This window comes from Ranitomeya imitator, chromosome 4 (genome assembly GCF_032444005.1).
Source record: "Ranitomeya imitator isolate aRanImi1 chromosome 4, aRanImi1.pri, whole genome shotgun sequence".
Lineage (NCBI taxonomy): Eukaryota > Metazoa > Chordata > Amphibia > Anura > Dendrobatidae > Ranitomeya > Ranitomeya imitator.
In genome coordinates, this window is record NC_091285.1 from 642,854,617 (window position 1) to 642,876,579 (window position 21,963).

A 21,963-nucleotide genomic window follows, 5' to 3' on the forward strand; every position below is an offset into this window, starting at 1 on the left:
ACAATATGTCACGAGGAAACAATGTCAGAATCACCAGGATCCGTTGAAGCGTTTCGGAGTTATAACCTCATAAAGGGACAGTGGTCAGAATTGTAAAAATTGGCCTGGTCATTGACGTGCAAACCACCCTTGTGGGTAAAGGGGTTAATTGTAAAAAAAAAAAAAAATGTGTTAAAAAAATGAATACGATGTATTTGCTCCTATTATGTGCCTATGAAAACAATGACTGGTCCTGGAATAATGATGGTTCCTGAAATATGGGCCTAGATGTCAGTGTTTCACATACACTTTTTTTTTTAATTTTTTTTTATTTTTTTGTTTCTGCAATTCCTTGTGTGACTTTTGGAGCTTGAGGTTTCGCAGCCTTCCATTGTTCAGATGCTCAGTGACATGCTAAGCCCGCTGCTTCCACTAGGTGGCACCAGACTGGAGTTTGTGCTCTGCTCAGAGAGAGAAAAAAGACTAGAGAAGACTCCCCCCACACACGTGACTGATCACATGATCATGACATCATCAAAGGTCCTTTAGTCACCAGGCTCTCTCCTCTCCTGCAGGTATTGTGTGTGTGCAGGTCCCCGGGGTACACGTGGGCGCCCTGTGTAGGGGGGTGGGCGCCCTGTTTAGGAGGGTGGGCTCGGGGTTCCCTCCTGTGACCTGTGGGTGTCAGCAGGACATCACCCAGAGATCTGGGGATAGTGAGGAGCAGCACCATAAAGCAATGAGAGGGGGAGGGGAGTGTGCGGGGGGGGGCTTAACCCCTTCCTGATCTCGCTATTTTTTATTTTTATGCTTTTTTTTTGTTTTTTCCAAAATCCATAACTCTGTATTATTATTTTACATTGACACAGATGTGTGACGTCTGACGCTTTGTTGCATGGTGAAACCTGAGATAAACACAAATTGAGCAAATGCCCTGCAGTAAATAGAAATAGAGCATGAAAACAACAAAGGACGCTTAGTTAACCATAATTTTGATAAGAAAAACAATATAAAAGCCGTCCCACCACGTCAAGGTGGCCCCCGTTCTGGCTATTCCTAAGGTCTAGTATTATAGGGGTGATCGTCCGCTACCAGCACAACCTCTTCTTGATCTCAATGTTCAGCCCAGCCCTGTACTCCGCTGCCAGTGTCGGCACTTGCGGTCCCGGGGCTGTGATGCGGTAGAATCACATGACATAACCCGAAGGGGTTAAAAGAAGCAGTGAACATGTGCGCAGCAATGCCGGTTTTACATCGTTGTACATTATGTTCATGTTTCGCGGCGCTTTATCAGGAGTAATCCAGATGGAAAGACGTCTTGTGCACATAGCTATAAAGGCAGGTGGCGGGTGTATAACACACAGCACAGGCTCAGCTCCTGATCCTGCTTAACCCCTCTGTGACCTTAGACGTACTATCCCGTCGAGGTGCCCTGGGCTTATCTGACCCTGGACGGGATAGTACGTCATAGCCGATCGGCCGCGCTCACGGGGGGAGCGCGGCCGATCGCGGCCGGGTGTCAGCTGCTTATCGCAGCTGACATCCGGCACTATGTGCCAGGAGCGGTCACGGACCGCCCCCGGCACATTAACCCCTGGCACACCGCGATCAAAGATGATCGCGATGTGCCGGCGGTGCAGGGAAGCACCGCGCAGGGAGGGGGCTCCCTGCGGGCTTCCCTGAGCCCCCCGCAGCAACGCGATGTGATCGCGTTGCTGCGAGGGTCTCCTCACCTCCCTCCCTGCTCGAGCCCCGGATCCAAGATGGCCGCGGATCCGGGTCCTGCAGGGAGGGAGGTGGCTTCACAGAGCCTGCTCAGAGCAGGCACTGTGAAGGCTGCAGCGCTGCATGTCAGATCAGTGATCTGACAGAGTGCTGTGCAAACTGTCAGATCACTGATCTGTGATGTCCCCCCCTGGGACAAAGTAAAAATAATTTTTTCCAAATGTGTAAAAAAAATAAAAAAAAATATTCCAAAATAATGAAAAAAAAAAAACAATATTATTCCCATAAATACATTTCTTCATCTAAATAAAAAAAAAAAACCAATAAAAGTACACATATTTAGTATCGCCGCGTCCGTAACGACCCGACCTATAAAACTGTCCCACTAGTTAACCCCTTCAGTAAACACCGTAAGAAAAAAAAAAAAAAAACGAGGCAAAAAACAACGCTTTATTATCATACCGCCGAACAAAAAGTGGAATAACACGCGATCAAAAGGACAGATATAAATAACCATGGTACCGCTGAAAGCGTCATATTGTCCCGCAAAAAAAGAGCCGCCATACAGCATCATCAGCAAAAAAATAAAAAAGTTATAGTCCTGAGAATAAAGCGATGCAAAAATAATTATTTTTTCTGTAAAATAGTTTTTATCGTATAAAAGCACCAAACCATAAAAAAAATGATATAAATGAGGTATCGCTGTAATCGTACTGACCCGAAGAATAAAACTGATTTATCAATTTTACCAAACGCAGAACGGTATAAACGCCTCCCCCAATAGAAATTCATGAATAGCTGGCTTTTGGTCATTCTTCCTCACAAAAATCGGAATAAAAAGCGATAAAAAAATGTCATGTGCCCAAAAATGTTTTCAATAAAAACGTCAACTCGTCCCGCAAAAAACAAGACCTCACATGACTCTGTGGACCAAAATATGGAAAAATTATAGCTCTCAAAATGTGGTATTGCAAAAAATATTTTTTGCAATAAAAAGGGTCTTTCAGTGTGTGACGGCTGCCAATCATAAAAATCCGCTAAAAAACTCGCTATAAAAGTAAATCAAACCCCCTTTCATCACCCCCTTAGTTAGGGAAAAATAAAAAAAATGTATTTATTTCCATTTTCCCATTAGGGCTAGGGTTAGGGCTAGGGTTAGGGCTAGGGTTAGGGCTAGGGTTAGGGCTAGGGTTAGGGCTAGGGCTAGGGTTAGGGCTAGGGTTAGGGTTAGGGCTAGGGCTAGGGTTAGGGCTAGGGCTAGGGTTAGGGCTAGGGCTAGGGTTAGGGCTAGGGTTAGGGCTAGGGTTAGGGCTAGGGTTAGGGCTAGGGTTGGGGCTACAGTTAGGGTTGGGGCTAAAGTTAGGGTTAGGGTTTAGATTACATTTACAGTTGGGAATAGGGTTGGGATTAGGGTTAGGGGTGTGTCAGGGTTAGAGGTGTGGTTAGGGTTACCGTTGGAATTAGGGTTAGGGGTGTGTTTAGATTAGGGTTTCAGTTATAATTGGGGGGTTTCCACTGTTTCGGCACATCAGGGGCTCTCCAAACACGACATGGCGTCCGATCTCAATTCCAGCCAATTCTGCGTTGAAAAAGTAAAACAGTGCTCCTTCCCTTCCGAGCTCTCCTGTGTGCCCAAACAGGGGTTTACCCCAACATATGGGGTATCAGCGTACTCAGGACAAATTGGACAACAACTTTTGTGGACCAATTTCTCCTGTTACCCTTGGGAAAATACAAAACTGGGGGCTAAAAAATAATATTTGTGGGAAAACAAAAAGATTTTTTATTTTCACGGCTCTGCGTTATAAACTGTAGTGAAACACTTGGGGGTTCAAAGTTCTCACAACACATCTAGATAAGTTCATTGAGGGGTCTAGTTTCCAATATGGGGTCACTTGTGGGGGGTTTCTACTGTTTAGGTACATTAGGGGCTCTGCAAACGCAATGTGACGCCTGCAGACCAATCCATCTAAGTCTGCATTCCAAATGATGCTCCTTCCCTTCCGAGCCCTCCCATGCGCCCAAACGGTGGTTCCCCCCCACATATCGGGTATCAGCGTACTCAGGACAAATTGGACAACAACATTTAGGGTCCAATTTCTCCTGCTAACCTTGGAAAAATACAAAACTGGGGGCTAAAATATAATTTTTGTGGAAAAAAAAATATTTTTTATTTGCATGGCTCTGCGTTATAAACTGTAGTGAAATACTTGGGGGTTCAAAGCTCTCACAACACATCAAGATGAGTTCCTTAGGGGGTCTACTTTCCAAAATGGTGTCACTTGTGGGGGGTTTCTACTGTTTAGGTACATTAGGGGCTCTGCAAACGCAATGTGACGCCTGCAGACCATTCCATCTAAGTCTGCATTCCAAATGGCGCTCCTTCCCTTCCGAACCCTCCCATGCGCCCAAACGGTGGTTCCCCCCCACATATGGGGTATCAGCGTACTCAGGACAAATTGGACAACAACTTTTGGGGTCCAATTTCTCCTGTTACCCTAGGGAAAATACAAAACTGGGGGCTAAATATAATTTTTGTGGGAAAAAAATTTTGTTTTATTTTTATGGCTCTGCATTATAAACTTCTGTGAAGCACTTGGTGGGTCAAAGTGCTCACCACACCTCTAGATAAGTTCCTTAGGGGGTCTACTTTCCAAAATGGTGTCACTTGTGGGGGGTTTCAATGTTTAGGCACATCAGTGGCTCTCCAAACGCAACATGGCGTCCCATCTCAATTTCTGTCAATTTTGCATTGAAAAGTCAAACTGCGCTCCTTCCCTTCCGAGCTCTCCCATGCGCCCAAACAGTGGTTTACTGCCACATATGGGGTATCAGCGTACTCAGGACAAATTGGACAACAACTTTTGAGGTCCAATTTCTTCTCTTACCCTTGGAAAAATAAAAAATTGGGGGCAAAAATATAATTTTTGTGAAAAAATATGATTTTTTATTTTTACGGTTCTGCATTATAAACTTCTGTGAAGCACTTGGTGGGTCAAAGTGCTCACCACACATCCAGATAAGTTCCTTAGGGGGTCTACTTTCCAAAATGGTGTCACTTGTGGGGGGTTTCAATGTTTAGGCACATCAGTGGCTCTCCAAACGCAACATGGCGTCCCATCTCAATTCCTGTCAATTTTGCATTGAAAAGTCAAATAGCGCTCCTTCCCTTCCGAGCTCTCCCATGCGCCCAAACAGTGGTTTACTGCCACATATGGGGTATCAGCGTACTCAGGACAAATTGGACAACAACTTTTTGGGTCCAATTTCTCCTGTTACCCTTGGTAAAATAAAACAAATTGGAGCTGAAGTAAATTTTTTGTGTAAAAAAGTTAAATGTTCATTTTTATTTAAACATTCCAAAAATTCCTATTAAACACCTGAAGGGTTAATAAACTTCTTGAATGTGGTTTTGAGCACCTTGAGGGGTGCAGTTTTTAGAATGGTGTCACACTTGGGCATTTTCTATCATATAGACCCCTCAAAATGACTTCAAATGAGACGTGGTCCCTAAAAAAAAAATGGTGTTGTAAAAATGAGAAATTGCTGGTCAACTTTTAACCCTTATAACTCCCTAACAAAAAAAAAAAATTGGTTCCAAAATTATGCTGATGTAAAGGAGACATGTGGGAAATGTTACTTATTAAGTATTTTGTGTGACATATCTCTGTGATTTAATTGCATAAAAATTCAAAGTTTGAAAATTGCGAAATTTTCAAAATTTTCGCCAAATTTCCGTTTTTTTCACAAATAAACGCAGGTACTATCAAAGAAATTTTACCACTATCATGAAGTACAATATGTCACGAGAAAACAATGTCAGAATCACCAGGATCCGTTGAAGCGTTTCGGAGTTATAACCTCATAAAGGGACAGTGGTCAGAATTGTAAAAATTGGCCTGGTCATTAACGTGCAAACCACCCTTGGGGGTAAAGGGGTTAAGCACCACAGGGAACCTGGCAGCCTGGAGCGGCAGTTTCAATAGGGACCGTACCCCCTTCCCGTGCCTTTCCGGATTCTTATCTTCAAAACTAAAAGCTCTCCTAAGCAGCCCATACTTGGTTATTCCGTACTGCGGTTTTTTCCTTTCTTAAACCATTTTCTCTTAAGCGAGGTTTGATAAAGACCCGTCACCGGGTCGAAACGTTACCTCGACACCCTTATGTTTGACCGCGGTGACTCCTATAAACGTTTGCTTATGATCTGCGTTTGAAAATCCAAATTTAGAGTGCGGCTGTTTTTTTTCCTGAATTTATGATTTAATTGGATCTACTCCGAGTTCAGCCTGCACCTGGTTCCTTTTTTTCAGTGTCCACGCCATTGTCTCGAAAAAATTTCCGTCAGCCCAATTTTTGCATCATTTTTCTTTTTACTGTGCAGATGAGATTTGTTAAAATCTCATCCCCCTTTTGCCACTATTGTGCTACCTGGTCCGCAAACAAGGATGGAAATTCCGCAGAGTTTCTGGAGTTTGTGTGGACGGAGAAAATGGCGGAGACATGCTCGATTTTGATCCCAGTGTCGCCTAAAATTCAGCAATGCAAGTCAAGGGGCCCGTGAAAAAAAATTGGACTGCACTCTGAGAACATCTAAGTGCAGTACGTTCTTTACGGACTGTCCAGAAAGGAGAAGGTGGAGAGTTTGGTTTTTTTTTTTTTTGTTTGTGTGAGAAAATAGGATGACACTCGTACCACACGCTGATCAAAATATTTGGTCCGTTTTTCTCATACATGGAAAAATCGGACGTCTGAATGAAACCGTAAGCTCACTGTCATGTTGGGGTCCGGAGACCCCCGGTCAGTCTGTGCATTATTGCTTATATTGACTAGGAAACATAGAAGTCTTAATTTGGCCTCTGGCATCATTCAGACGTCCATTTTTCACATACGTGTGCCTGGTCATATGTCTGTTTTCTTGCGCAGTAGATCACAGAGCCGGGTCTGATTTTTGATCGGTGTCACAGATCAAACTTATCCACAAAAGTCAATGGGTCCAAACTCACGAACGGACGGCGTCAGTGTGCCATCCGTATTCTGTCTGTATTTAACATTGCAAGCTTTATAATTTTTTTTTTTTTTTATCCGTGAGAATCACTGATGAAACACCAATGGCAAAAGCTGACACTGCTGAAAAGCAGATCAAAAACACTGATCAATAAGGCTGTGTGCCCACGTTGTGGATTTTTAGCGTTTTTTTTCGGCGGTTTTCCGCTGCGGAAACGCTTACATAAAGCATTCCATTATTTAAATGCATTCTGCAATTTTTGTGCCCATGCTGCATTTTTTTTTCCGCAGCGGTTCCTTTGTGGTCGGGGAAACATGTATAAGAGACACATTTCACCTTCTTTCTTTACATTTTACACCTCAAAAATATGTAAAATGTTATGAAAATTAGGCCTTAAGTATGATGAAAAAAAAGGCAAAAATTGTTTGAATATTCAAGCAAGGGGAAAAAAATACAACTCTTGAAACTCCATGTATGACCAAAAAAAAGCTAAAATGTGCCTGGTCATGCAGGGAATAGTTGACTGGTCAGTCTTGAACTGGTTAAATAGCGCAACAGGTTTAATATACGGTAAGTTGCAATTCGTCCAAATTCAACGCAAAATGGCATTTATAGGCTGCGTTCATGGTGTATATTTTTGCCATGAACGCGTTCAAACCCCAAAAAAGAAAAAAAATTACTGCAACGTGTGAACACAGCATAAGTGACTACTGCAGTCGAAGAATTATTCACTCCCCTGGATAGAATCCCTCATAAGAGCACAAGCCTGCAAATTAGGTGTTGTTTCAAGCACATCCGATGTAATAATCAAGGGCTTTATTCTGTGAATTAGGTGTGCTTGATATATATATAAATATATATAAAAAAAAAAAAAGAAAATCTAATAGAAGAACGAACTATCGGTTTGTTGTCTGTGACGCATAACAGTGTCTCAATGATGCCCACAGTGAAGCATGGAGGAGGCTCAGTGATTCGGTTCCTACAGCGAAGCAGGGGAGTGGCTTGATGTTGCATATAGTGAAGCATAGGAGTGGCTCAGTTATATTTACAATGAAGCAAGGCAGTGGCTCGGTGATTCCTACACCGAAGCATTGAGTTGGCTCGGTTGTGCCTACAGTGAGGCATGGCGGTGACTTTGTAATGCCTACACTGAAGCATGGCGGTATCTCCGTAATGCTTTGGGGCCGATTTGCTTTCTCTAGCACTGAAAAGCTGCAGAGTGTGAAGAGCAAAATGGATTCAATTAAGTTTCAGGAAATCCTGGTAGAAAACACACGCCTTCTGTGACTAAATTGAAGCTTGGGCATCATTGGACCTTCTTTCAGGATTATGATCCCAAGCATATCTCGAAGTCCACCAAACCTTGTTGTCAGAAGAAGTCTTGGAAGATTCTGGAGTTGCCATCACAGTCGCCTGACTTGAACTCCATGGAAAATCTTTGGTGAGATTTGTAAAAGGTGATTGTAGCACACACATAAAAAAAAAAATAGTGACCTGGATGTTATTGCCCTTGATTTACGGGCTAAGATCCCTCAGGAAAGCTACCAGAAGCTGGTGTCTAGCTATACGTCATAACAGCCAGAGAGGCAGTAATAAGTGCCAACGACGCTTGACGTGAAGAGGTTGAATAATTTTGAGACTGCCGTAGTCAGTAAAAGTGGCATCTTAGTCCGAATTTGGAGAAACCACTTGTTATATTAATTTCTGAGCTCTTTACATTGTTCTTAATTCATTGATTTATTGCAAACAGCAGAAAGTTTAACTTTAGCTAATAAGCCTGATTTATAAAGAGGTTTTGAATAATTTTAGTAACAACTGTAGGAGTTAACAAAAAGGCTATGATTCTAGTAGAAGTCAGGAGAAAAGCAAGACGTAGTTGACTAGGTCATCCTGGCCGCCTCCAATAGGCATATACTGCCAAAAATGATGCGCAAAAGAGCACACAGCAACTCCGTCTGCATCATTGTAGTCAGTAGCTCCGTAAGTAGAGATACCACATCTGGTTTTACGTGGAGATCGCACATAAGCACCGACCGCCAGAGCCACTGACTGTAGGAGACAACGCTATTTGAACCCAACCTAACTTGTACAACTATGACTTTCCGGTCCACCCATTGCCCCGTTATGGAGGGGTCAGTATGTAATCAGACTAGTTTGTCTGTGGCAGTACATAGAACATATTAACCCCTCTAACATTTTGGTTCATGTTACAAGTCTATTATTTTTTCTCTTTTATATACAGGGTATTAAAAAAAATTCCCAATCATGCCTAGCTGTTTGGTAAACCAATGTGTTAGCAAAACTGGAAAAAGAGGCCAGAACGGGCGGGTCATTTTGCATCCCTTCCCGAAGGATATCTCCAGAATAAAAGTATGGCTCCAGCAGACCGGTCAGATCTTTAAAGATCTAAACGCTTTGGCCCAGAAGATATTTGATGAAAACAAGCAGAACAAATACCGTCTGTGCTCGTGCCACTTCAGCACCGATTCATACATCATCAACATTGACGGAAGATCGTTAAGAGTCGACGCCGTTCCCTCCATCTTTCCAAACGTCAAAGAAGGCGAATGTATCATCGAGGAGAATTTGAGAAAAGACCGAATCAGAAAGAGAAAAAGACGTTTCGATACAGGAACCAACAGGCTCCATCACAATGAAACCGATTCTCCAATAATCGATAGAATAAAAGTGGAAGAAGACATGTGCCAAGACTATTCAACAAGCTACGATTATGAATCCCTCAAGATAATAAAAGTTGAGGAAGAATCACTTGAGGATCCACAATGGCCAGAAATAGAATTTCGTGATGTCGGAACCCAGACAGATCACACGCTAGTAAACTCAATCCTTGTTTTTAAAGACTGTCAACCAACGGAAGATGGCATTCTGGAAAGTCCACCATTGCCCGGTATGTATCAACATATTACATTTTTCTCACCTCCTCTGTGTCCCACCTTACAGTAAAAACAATGTTTTAAGTTTCTTGTGAAATGTACAGTCGTACTAATTTTTGAACAATTTTGCCATCGTTCCGAGGTTTTGGCCTTGTCTACACCCCTACTGGGCAGTGATCTCTGACACTGCCCTCAACGTTGGCCCCTTTATTCTGTCGACTGGTGGGGGCCTCCACAGTCTTGACCCCATTTATATACTGTAAGGCTACTTTCACACTTGCGTCATGTGACGTACGTCGCATTGCGTCGGTTTGGGGAAAAAACGGATCCTGCAAATGTGCCCGCAGGATGCGTTTTTTGCCCATAGACTTGTATTCCCAACGGATCTCGTCTGTCGTGCACTGGATGCGTCTTGTTTTGGCGGACCATCGGCATGTAAAAACGTTCAAGGGAACGTTTTTTTCGTACATCGCGTCCGCCATTTCCTACCGCGCATGCGCGGCCAGAACTCCGCCCTCTCCTCCCTGGGACTTTACAATGGGCAGTGGATGCCTTGAAAAACTGCACCCGCTGCCCACGTTGTGCCAAATTTTCGCAACGTGCGTCGGTACGTTGCGCCGACACTTAGCGACGGACCCGTACCGACGCAAGTGTGAAAGAAGCCTTACTCATAATGTTGGGGTAAAAAAAAAACTGATGGATACTATATCATCATTTAAAAAAATGGCTGGATGCTTCTCTCACAATAAATGGCACCATGAGTTATAACTACGGTAATCTAGCAGTAGAGAATGTAGAACTGGTGGAGAAAGGGTGAAATTGATGAACCTGGGTGTTTGTTTTTTTTTTTTTGTTTTTTTTTTTAATAATCTATATTTCTCTGAATCTGTCAGCAAGTTTATTTTCTATATAAAATCACAGCTGTTATCACCAAGTAAAACAATAAACAGTATTTTTATGACCTTTTTATTGATACCATTTTGGTGCAGATATGATCTTTTGATCGCCCGTTATTGCAATTCAGGCAGTTTGATTAGTTTTTCTCATTTTTCGTTTATTTTTATATTTTGATAGATCGGGCTTTTCTGTACGAGGCGATACCAAATATGTTAATTTTGACCTTTTTTTTAAATTGTTTTATTTATTTATTTTTTTATTCAAATAAATTTGTATTAAGAATAACGAGATAAATGACATGTTACATTCTCATTTTCAATACAAAGCTTTTTCCCCCCCTTCAAACATTCCCCTTCAATCCCACCACCCCCCAACCCCACCCAACAAAGCAGCTCACCTTGCTTAGCACTTCCATCATTAGACCAATATACTATCTAATCCCTCGGCCAATAATATAAGCCACATTTAACATTACCATTAATTAGGAACCTTAATTAACTCTCCCTCTATAATACCCCTATCCCATAGCAATCCACGGAGACCACATTTTATTGAACATTTCGATTTTCCCTCTTTTTTTTTATAAAACCCCTTTTCCAGTGTCAGGCCCTGCTTCACATACTGGAGGAACTCTCCTCTTGACAGCGGCTCTTCCCTAATCCAATTTCGAGCTATTACCTTCCTAGCCATGTATAACAATCTGGCTATAGCTATCTTCAGGTTGTTCTCCACTCCAATCTCATCCACACATCCCAACAAGCACACTATAGGATCCCTTGGCACCTTACAGCCATACGCACCTTCCATACGACTCAAAACTACCACCCAAACAGCAGCCAGTCTCGGACACGTCCACATCATATGGAGTATATCAGCATCTGCAGTTTTACACCTCGGGCATTCAGAATCATCACGCAAACCTGCCTTATATAGCACCATCGGAGACTTATAAACCCTGTGTATCACATAGAGCTGTGACAGTCTATACGGTTCACTCAGTGACAATCGTGGGACCCATTCTAGCACCGACTCCCAAGTCTCATTCTCCATTGGACCCAGATCCCTCTCCCACTTAGCTCTCGCCATTATTGGAAACCCCAATAGGAAAATGTGCAACAGATCTTTATACAAAGTAGATATGACTCCCCCAGTAGTCCCTTCATTACACACATACTCCAGTACTATATCCCTCTGAATTCCAATACCTCCGTTTCTACTCTGAGCTCCAAAAGCATGCCTCATCCGCAAATACTGAAATTCCCCCACAGTCCCAAGACCAAATTCCGCCTGTAATTGGGAAAATGATTTCAATTCACCTCGCTCAATTATTTGATACACGTATTGAATCCCTTTGACTTGCCATTCTGTCAGTATCCCCAGTGCCTCAAACTCCTGTAAGTTGCTGTTACGCCATAGCGGTGAGAATCTAGTCAAATCCGTGACCCCCCGTATATGTCTCAGCCTACCCCACAGCCTGCGTATCAACAACACAGTCGGGTATAATTTCCCCAGAGCCCCCAGGGATCCATCCTCCAAACATTGTACCACTGGCCTTCTTTTTGTCACCACTTCCATCAGCCGCTGTACTGCCCCAGATGACCCTTCATGCGCCCAGCCTTTTAAATGCTGACTCTGGGCTGCAAGAAAATATATTTCAGGGTTAGGCAATGCCAGTCCCCCATCTTCCTTGGGTCGCTGAAGTGTCTCCAGTTTGATACGCGGATGCTGTCTCCCCCATATCAAATTCCTGAACAGAGAGTTAATCTGTCTAAATCTCCCGCGTGGTATCCAAACTGGCACATTATGAAGAATATACAGTATTTTTGGCATCAAAACAGGGTGGATTTGATTTAAATCTAACTGATTTAAATCACGATTTAAATCACTAGTCAGTAAGGCTTGATTTAAATCAGTGATTTAAATCAAAGTTTCTACCTAACTGAATTTGACTCCGCAGAGGTGCCAGCCTCTTCTTCACGGCAAAAATGTTACAACATGAACAGAGTTGAGAAAAAGACCTTAATCCTATTGTTCTACAAACCTATGAATACAGAATCAACCTCTTCAGTGCCAAGTCCAAGAAGTTAGACAATATGTTTCTGATTGTTTGGAGTGGAATAGATCTGCACAACACAAGAAGAATGTGAATCTAAGTGTGAGGAGGAGGAAGGGCAAGCAGACAAGAAAATGAAAGTGAAACTTTGAGCACAATACTGCAGCATAGCCACAGACAGACAAGTCTGGATCTGTTTGTGTGTACGATCTGAGGTTTATTACATTCTATCCTTATAATGGCAGCAGGCCGTAAAAGAGACCCAGTTTGGGAATATTTTAATGAAGCTCCTTCGCCTATCGGTAAGGCAGGCATGCGTGCAAAATGCAAACAATGCAACAGAGAGATGCAAGGCCTGGTGGCGCGAATGAGGCAACATCATGAGAAGTGCGGTGATGAAGATGACTCATCTTCATCACCGCACTTCTCATGATCCATGCCACTCATCTTCATCACCGCACTTCTCATGATGTTGCCTCATTCGCGCCACCAGGCCTTGCATCTCTTTGTTGCATCGTTTGCATTTTGCACGCATGCCTGCCTTACCGATATGCGAAGGAGCTTCATTAAAATATTCCCAAACTGGGGTCTCTTTTACGGCCTGCTGCCATTATAAGGAAAGAATGTAATAAACCTCAGATCGTACACACAAACAGATCCAGACTTGTCTGTCTGTGGCTATGCTGCAGTATTGTGCTCAAAGTTTCACTTTCATTTTCTTGTCTGCTTGCCCTTCCTCATCCTCACACTTAGATTCACATTCTTCTTGTGTTGTGCAGATCTATTCCACTCCAAACAATCAGAAACATATTGTCTAACTTCTTGGACTTGGCACTGAAGGGGTTGATTCTGTATTCATAGGTTTGTAGAACAATAGGATTAAGGTCTTTTTCTCAACTCTGTTCATGTTGTAACATTTTTGCCGTGAAGAAGAGGCTGGGACCTTTGCGGAGTCAAATTCAGTTTTGAGAACTGCGTAAGTAAAGCGAGCGTCTGTGATAATATAGGAGAGAAACTGCCCACTAATCCTACAGAAACCTCTGGAAGAGCATGGCATTGTGAATGTTACACATATACAGCCTTTATTCTACTGAGTTAAACAACTCAGCTTTATCTCATGATGGAAGAACCTTTGGATGGTAAAATATTTTCCTCAAAAAGCAGTTTATTGAAAAAAATCCGATTTAAATAAAAAAAATCCGATTTAAATCAAAAAAATCCAATTTAAATAAAAAAAATCCGATTTAAATAAAAAAAATCCGATTTTTTTGATTTTTTTTAAAAAAACATTGATTTTTATCCACCTTGCATCAAAATCATTTTAATAAGATTCACCCTACCTACCACAGATAAATGCAGTTTAAGCCAAGCATCCGCTTTCGCTTTAAGAACACCTAAGATTGGAGTCAGATTTCTATGTATATAGTCAGTAACAGGCATAGATACCCATATTCCAAGGTACTTAAATTGGCTAGTCACCTCCAGTCGCCCATCCTCCAGTGGCTCCCCACCATCATCATCCACCTTAAACAAGACAGACTTACTCCAGTTTATCCTAAATCCCGACACCGATCCGAAACGCTCAATAATCCCAATGGCTCCCTCCAAGGACGTACCCGGGTCAGCCAGAAATAGCAGAATGTCATCCGCATACAACTCCACCCTTTCTTCAATCATCCCATATTTAAACCCAGTCACCTCATCAGACCGTCGAAGCTTAGCAGCCAGTGGTTCCACAGCCAGAGCAAACAAAAGAGAGAGTGGACACCCCTGTTTCGTCCCTCTAGCCAGTTGAATTGTTCATGATAACTCCCCATTTACCCTAACCCTAGCCATCGGCATCGAGTACATCAGTCGAATCCAGGATATGAACTGCGGTCCAAACCCCATACTCCGGAGCACCTGCCAGAGATATCCCCACTCCACACTATCGAACGCCTTGTGAGCGTCTAAAGATGCAATAACTCTCTGGCCACAGTTGTCGGATCTGAGTTGCAAGTTCATATACAGCCTTCGTAAGTTGATCGCAGTGGACCTATTAGGCATAAAACCAGACTGGTCCGAGTGCACCAGGCCGGAAATAACACTTGTCAACCTCATCGCCAACACCTTAGCCAGAAGTTTAACGTCTGTAGTAAGCAAGGAGATTGGCCGATATAAGTCCGGCTGTGTCGGGTCCTTCCCCTCCTTAGGAATCACCACTATTATGGCCTCCCGCATAGATGCCGGTAGACGACCGCCACTCCTAGCCTCCTCCAGAAGTACCCTTAATTTAGGGATCAGCACTTCCCCAAAGTTTTTATAAATTTCAGCAGGAAATCCATCTACGCCAGGTGCCTTCCCATTAGCCATAGACTGCAGTGCCCGACCCAATTCCTCCTCCGTAATGGGAGCTTCCAAATCTTCTCTATCTATGTCACTCAGCCTTGGGAGCTCCAATTCCTCAAGGAACGCCACCGTGTCCTCCCCCGACCCATCTACCTGAGAGGAATATAGGTCCGCATAAAAATCCGCAAAAATGTCCAAAATCTCTGAAGTCTCAGAGACAACCACACCGCTCCCCGATACCAAAGAATGAACAAAGGAAGTGTTTCTCTGGGCAGAAGCCACCATCGATAGCAAATTACCCACAGATTCGCCCTCCTGGTAAAAAGCCAGATTCATGAATTCCCTCTTCCTTTCAGCCTTACCGAGCAATACCTCCTCCAACTGACTCTGAGCTGCCTTTAGCCTCCTCCCAGCTTCCGGAGTACCCGCTATTACCATCTCATCCTCGGCTATCCTCAGCCCATCAACCGCCAACCTCTCTGTCTCTCTTGATTTCCTCTTACACCTGCTAATATCCCTGAACAGCAGTCCCCTCAAGTACGCCTTCATGGCTTCCCACACAGTAAGCACGTCTACACTCCCCTCATTTATCTCAAAAAATTCCACCAACTCCTTCTTTATCTTTTCCAAGTCCATACTGTGTAGCCAATTAGGGTGAATCTTCCACTCCTTCCTGCTCCCGATCCGTGTCCCCACCGGCCGAAATTCCACCTCAACTGGACTATGGTCTGAAAGAGCCCTAGGCAAATATCTCACCTTCCCTACCATCGTGTCCAGTAAACAGTTACCCAGCGCCAAGTCAATCCTAGACAAAGTACCATGAGCTAGCGAGTAGCATGAGTACGTCCTTTCCCCAATATGTCTAACTCTCCATAAATCAATCATACCTACTTCCCGGACATAGGTCCCAAACGTAGTGATATGTCCCCCTGTTCTATTCTGGGGATTTTTGTTTTTGTCCCAAAAGTCATCACATATATTATTAAGGTCGCCGATAATTAGTAATGGTAACGGTCCCCAGCGCTCTACCCTCTCCAGCACCTCTCTTATCTTCTTGCTTGAGTATGGGGGCGGAATATACATTGCCACTATACACAGCAATACTCCATTCATTTTACATTTCACCACCACATACTGACCATCCACATCCTCTTTTACCATTACCTCCTCATACTGCACCCCCGCAGGTATTAACACAGACACACCCCTAGAATACGTCGAGAAAGTAGAATGATACGCCCTCTGTATCCAGCGCCTATTCAATATGTTCACCCTCTCCCGCACTAAATGTGTCTCCAGCAGGCATATCATTGAGACCTTCTGTTCTCGGACATACTGCAGACTTGCCGCCCGCCGTGTTTTATCCGCCAGACCTCTCACATTCCAACTCAATATTTTAATACAATCTCCCATCATGTGGCTCATCATTTCTTAAAGTATCCAATTTCCCAAGTATGAGCTGCCTCAACCCTCCCACCCCCCCTGCCCCCTCCCAACCTGCCCCCCTAACCCCCCCAATATAACGCATTCTTCCTCTCATCAAGAGTGGGGCTCCACTGCCCACTGCGAACACTCTCCCTTACTTAACCCTCTCCATTCGCGTCCCGCTGCCATAGCAATCACAATTTCCCCCCCAACTTTCACTTTATTGTATCTTAACATTTCAACTTATATTAACATATAGAAAAAGTACCAAACCAGTTCACAGTACCCAGCATAACCCTCCTCCCCCGTACTTAGTAGTTGGTACTGTCCCCTCCGGCCATTCCTTCAATATGGCCCAGCAAAACCCCCAACAGTTGCTCAACTCTTTAACCATTGCTAACGAGCGCAGAACTCTCCTCCATCGACAGAGAAAACAAATCCCAACTGGATCTCGCCGAAATGTCAGTCGCCCATTCCCTTAAGTTTTTTCTCATGAGTATCAAGCCACTGGGTAGCGTCCTCCGGTGTCAAGAAAAAGTGGGTCTTATTAAAAGCCACCAGTCTCAGCTTGGCGGGAAACATCACTGAGTACTGCACTCCCAGCTCCCTCAGTCGCCGCTTGACTCCAGTAAACTTCATCCGCTGTTTCTGAACCGCAGCGGAATAATCCGGATAAATGGTGATTTTTTTTTTTTTACCTCCAGCCGTCAGATCCTCCATCTCTCTAGCCTTTCTGAGGATAATGTCTCTGTCCCTGTAGTTCAGTATTTTAGCAGGCATGGTACGGGGATTTGCTCCTGGGGCAGGGGGCTGCGGCGGGACCCTATGAGCACGTTCAACAGCAAAAACTTTTGTCAACACTGTGTTCCCAATCTTCTCCAGCAGCCAGGTCTCCACAAACTCAGTGGGATTTCTCCCCTCAGTCTTTTCAGGCAGCCCCACTATACGTATATTATTTCTTCTGGATCTATTTTCCAGATCCTCATTTTTGGCAGCGAGCTCGGCTATTGCTTGGGCGAACTTCTTTTCAGCTTTTTGTAATTTCACTATGTGATCTTCTGCCGTGCTCACCCTCTCCTCCACCACTCCTATACGTTTGTCCATTTTCTGTAGGGCTGCATTAATCTGTGCCGTGTCCCCTTTAACTTCCTGCATCTGCTGGGCCAAGGAGTTCAGGGATTGCTGACATGAAGAGATCAGTGTGATAACATCTCTAAAGGCCCCTTCACACTAAACGACGCTGCAGCGATGCAGACAACGATCCGGATCGCTGCAGCGTCGCTGTTTGGTCGCTGGAGAGCTGTCACACAGACAGCTCTCCAGCGACCAACGATGCCGGTAACCAGGGTAAACATCGGGTTACTAAGCGCAGGGCCGCGCTTAGTAACCCGATGTTTACCCTGGTTACCATCCTTAAAGTAAAAAAAACAAACGCTTCATACTTACCTTCCGCTGTCTGTCCCTCGGCGCTGTGCTTCTCTGTACTGGCTGTGAGCACAGCGGCCGGAAAGCAGAGCGGTGACGTCACCGCTCTGCTTTCCGGCCGCTGTGCTCACAGTGAGTGCAGGAAAGCAGAGCGCCAGAGGACAGACAGCGGTAGGTAAGTATGAAGCGTTTGTTTTTTTTACTTTTAGGATGGTAACCAGGGTAAACATCGGGTTACTAAGCGCGGCCCTGCGCTTAGTAACCCGATGTTTACCCTGGTTACCAGCGAAGACATCACTGAATCGGCGTCACACACGCCGATTCAGCGATGTCAGCGGGAGATCCAGCGACCAAAGAAAGTTCTGGCCTTCTAGCCCCGACCAGCGATATCACAGCAGGATTCTGATTGCTGCTGCGTGTCAAACTGAACGATATCGCTAGCCAGGACGCTGCAACGTCACGGATCGCTAGCGATATCATTTAGTGTGAAGGTACCTTTAGAGTTGGCTCCTCTCCCTGTGATATGGCTTCAGGTCCCCCACTAGCTCCAGCCATGCTGCCTCCTTCTTTCCCCCTCTGTTCCTCATGCTGCTCAGCCTTGCTTGCTTCCTCCTCCTCCTGGTCAGCTCCAGCTCCAGATCCTGGTTCTGCCTCCTCAGCAGCCTCCACTCTGGCATACTGCTGCAGCTTTGCGGCCACCTCCATGCGCCGCTGACATGCAGCGTTCTCCTTCTCGGCGTCCTCCCTAGTATCGGCGCCATCTTGGCCGGCTCCTGCATCGCTGGTGCCAGCGTCTTTCTGCCGCCTCCTGGTCATCGCTGCCGACTCTGGACCCGCCGCTCCGCATCGCTGCACTCTCCGGACCTTCAGCCAGCCGGATTTAGGTGAGTTTACCCGGCGGAAGCACTCTTCCCTGCTTCCACTCACATGGCCAGCTAGGACACGCCCCAATTGTTTTATTTTTAATGGAGCAACATGCGGTTTAAAATTTTTTCTAAACTTTTTACATGTTTCAATAGTCTTTTTAGGAGACTGGAAGTTGCGATCTTCTGATCGTTTGTGTTACACATAGCAGGGCTGCAGCCCTTCTATGTGTACTAAAAATGCTCGTCTTACGTCATTGGTCGTAAAGGGGTTAAAATAGTTGACAAACATACACAACAACAGAATTAAAAAAAAACACATTAAAAAACCCTTAAGAAAAACGTTAAACAGAATAGGGCAGTGTGCTTACAAATCAGTAGGGCACATGAATAATCTATACATACACAGTGATAATATAAAGAATCATGGTACATGAGTATAAAGTGGAAGCTAAGTTTATAAACCATCCTCCATACAATACAATATTATATTATTATATATTATATACAAAACAAGCTTCATAACATGTGTATGATGCCTCTAATCGAAACAACTGTTGGTAGTGAGCCAAACATAGCCAGTCTATATACACAGCCCCCTATCAGAGAGAAAATCTAGCAAAGAAAAGGTACGCATAAAAAAACAAGACAAGAAGATACCATACTGATCATGTGCCATTATGTACTGAACCACACTGCCCTGTAAACCAACGCGCGTTTCGCATGCAGCTTTGTCAGGGGGTACTGGGGCACTGTTCCATACTGGTATGTGTAGTCTATACAACACCTGACACACTGCTGTGTTAATGGGCACGTGTGCGGCATCCATCGCCAAATCGCCCTCCTTGGCCAACGTCCCAAAAGTTGCAGTGTGCTGCGTCATCACTGCGTCCCCATCCTTGCCTGGCATCCAATTGAAGCTCTCACTGCACTGTCATGCCCAGCGTGACTTCCAGGACTCCAACCACGCACGCCCATTAACACATTAGGATATCAGGTATGGAACACTGTTCCCCTGATGAAGCTGCACGTGAAACGCGCGTTGGGGTACTGGGCCGTGTTGTTCAGTACATAATGGCACATGGTTAGTATGGTGTCTTCTTGTACTTTCTATAGGTGCCTTTCTTTGTTAGATTTTCTCTATGTTGAGGGTTTTTTATGGGATTTCTTTTTTTTCTGTTTGTTTGTCAACTGTTTTAATAAAGATTGAATTAAAATTTGGCATAACGTGGTAGATACTGTTTATTTTTGTACTTGGTGGCAATAGCTGTGATATGGTATATTTTTGGTACCCCCAAGATTTATTGATATTGAAATGGGTCTATTTATCTATTCTTAGTAATATTTTTTAATTTATATGTAATCTGAGAGCAGCATGGTGTAGGAACAGAGACCCTGATTCCAGCGACTGCATGGCGGAGTTTTGATTAAAGACTGTTTTTTTATGGTGCAGATCTAGCAGTACTCTGAATGCTGAGCTCTTTATAACCCCGCCCACACCACTGATTGGCAGCTTTTTGCCTTTGCACAGTGTAAACAGGAAGCAGCCAATCAGCAGTGTGGGTGGGAGTAGGCAACCTGGCAACAAGTTTACTAGTTCTCTAGTGATAATTTCCTGCTGATAAAACCGTGATTTAATAAAAACCCCAGCCCAGTAAGTGAGACATCGCTGGAATCAGGATCTTTGTCTCTACATCTTGCGACTCTCAGGTTAGGTCGCAAAAACCTGGTGACAGGTTTTCTTTAAGTGGTGAAAAAAAAAAATTGGATATTTGGTTTGTGTCACCATTTTTAGAGACCCGTAACTTTTTTTGGGGGGGATTTGTTAGTACAATGGAGCTGTCTGAGGGCTGTTATTTTTCCTATATGGGGTATATGCAACATTTTTTATAGCTTGTTGTTATTGTGATATCTAACGTGGTTGTTTTTATTTATTTTTATGTCGTCATTTGGAGAGGGCGAAATTGAAATGGGTTTAATTTTGGTTTTTAATTTGTTTTTAATAGTTAAAAAACCCACTTTTTTAAGTCTCTCTAGGGGACTTGAATTTGTAATTATTTAATCACTTGTTTTGTATCTTGAATAGCACAGTACTGAAGTATATTGTAGAAATCATGGTCTGCTCTGGACACCAGCTTGTGGCTGAGCTTCACAGTAGGACCAAGATGGCCACCACAAGGACCTTCAGTAGCCACCTGGGTGCTATGGCAATTCATCGACACCCTGAAATTACGTCCCAGGTGCTGACCCTATGGACAAAAGCTACATGAGTCAAACTTTGTAAAAAGCAGCAAAGAAGGTCCCTACTCCATTGATGCACTGCAGTCTACGAGCCAGGACCCTTCTGCCCCTGGCTCCAACCTTCTTAAGGCAGCCATGTCCACCTACTTTGCCCATTCTAGGACTGGCCCTCCCATTAACGTCTCTCGACTTGTGAACCTCTGATTTATACACATAGCCCCCATTTGTTTTTAGTGGGAGTTACTTTTCCTTATGGACTATTATAGTACAAAAACTAGTGTCCTCTTACCTAATTCCCCATCTAATGTGTCCTTCCAAGTATTCTACGAGAAGATCCCTCTCTGTGGTTCCACCTCTACCAGCCATGGTGTACATAAAACAAAGCTCATGTTGAGAATCTCCTTGTTTTTCGTTGCAGGTGTGCACCCCATCAAGGTCAAAAAGGAACCGGAGTCTTGTTCAGAGACCGAAGGGTCCACTCAATATTGGAAGGTGGAAAATTTTGGGTGCGACGAACAGGAACCTAAGATACAAGACTAACGGTGCGGTGGAGTTTAGCATTTGGTCTATTATTCAAGAGACATTACATGATAAGACCTGGCAGACAAAAGTTTCTCAAAAGGATATGAATCTTTAAAAGGGTTGTCCGCTACTAGGACAACCCCTTCCAAAATTCAATGTTCGGCCCCGATAACATAATAAAGCCTATACTCGCCTCCTGTGCTGGATCAGTTCCCGCGGCGTCCGCACTCGCCCTCCCCGGGGCTGTGATTGGGTGACGGAGTCACAACACCTAATCAGCGCTGGCGTCGCTGTCTCCACCTTTGTACGTGACACGATCGCGGAGCGCCGATGGGTTGTCATGACAACCGGGGTATCCTGCTGAAGACCCCTGAGCCTGTCATTACTATCCTCCTGTGATTGTGATTTTCCCTACACATAACTTGTGCTGTCAGATGATCCCAACTTCAAGTCCCCAAAGGGGACTAATAAATCTAAAGAATAATATATACATATTTTTTTAAATGTGGGGAAAAAAACCCATAAATTCAAATCAACCCCGTTTTGCCTCATAAATAAAACAAAAAATATTTTAAAAAAATACACATATTTTGATATAGCTGCGTT

At 44.0% G+C, this 21,963-nt stretch overlaps 1 protein-coding gene across 1 annotated transcript; it reads left to right on the forward strand.

Moving 5' to 3' along the window:
- Window positions 1-488: 488 nt before the first annotated feature.
- On the forward strand, window positions 489-21,551 carry LOC138677068 (uncharacterized). Its single transcript, XM_069766901.1, has 3 exons — window positions 489-554; window positions 8,952-9,617; window positions 21,254-21,551. Exons 2-3 carry the CDS (start codon window positions 8,975-8,977, stop codon window positions 21,373-21,375), a joined length of 765 nt encoding a protein of 254 aa, XP_069623002.1. The 5' UTR covers window positions 489-554; window positions 8,952-8,974; the 3' UTR covers window positions 21,376-21,551.
- The last annotated feature ends 412 nt before the right edge of the window (window positions 21,552-21,963 follow it).

Excerpts from the sequence above, each read along its gene's own strand:
- LOC138677068 (XM_069766901.1), top strand. The coding sequence starts at position 8,975 with ATGCCTAGCTGTTTGGTAAACCAATGTGTTAGCAAAACTGGAAAAAGA. Across the intron at positions 9,618-21,253 it reads GGAAAGTCCACCATTGCCCG|GTGTGCACCCCATCAAGGTC; the intron begins GTATGTATCAAC and ends TTTTCGTTGCAG.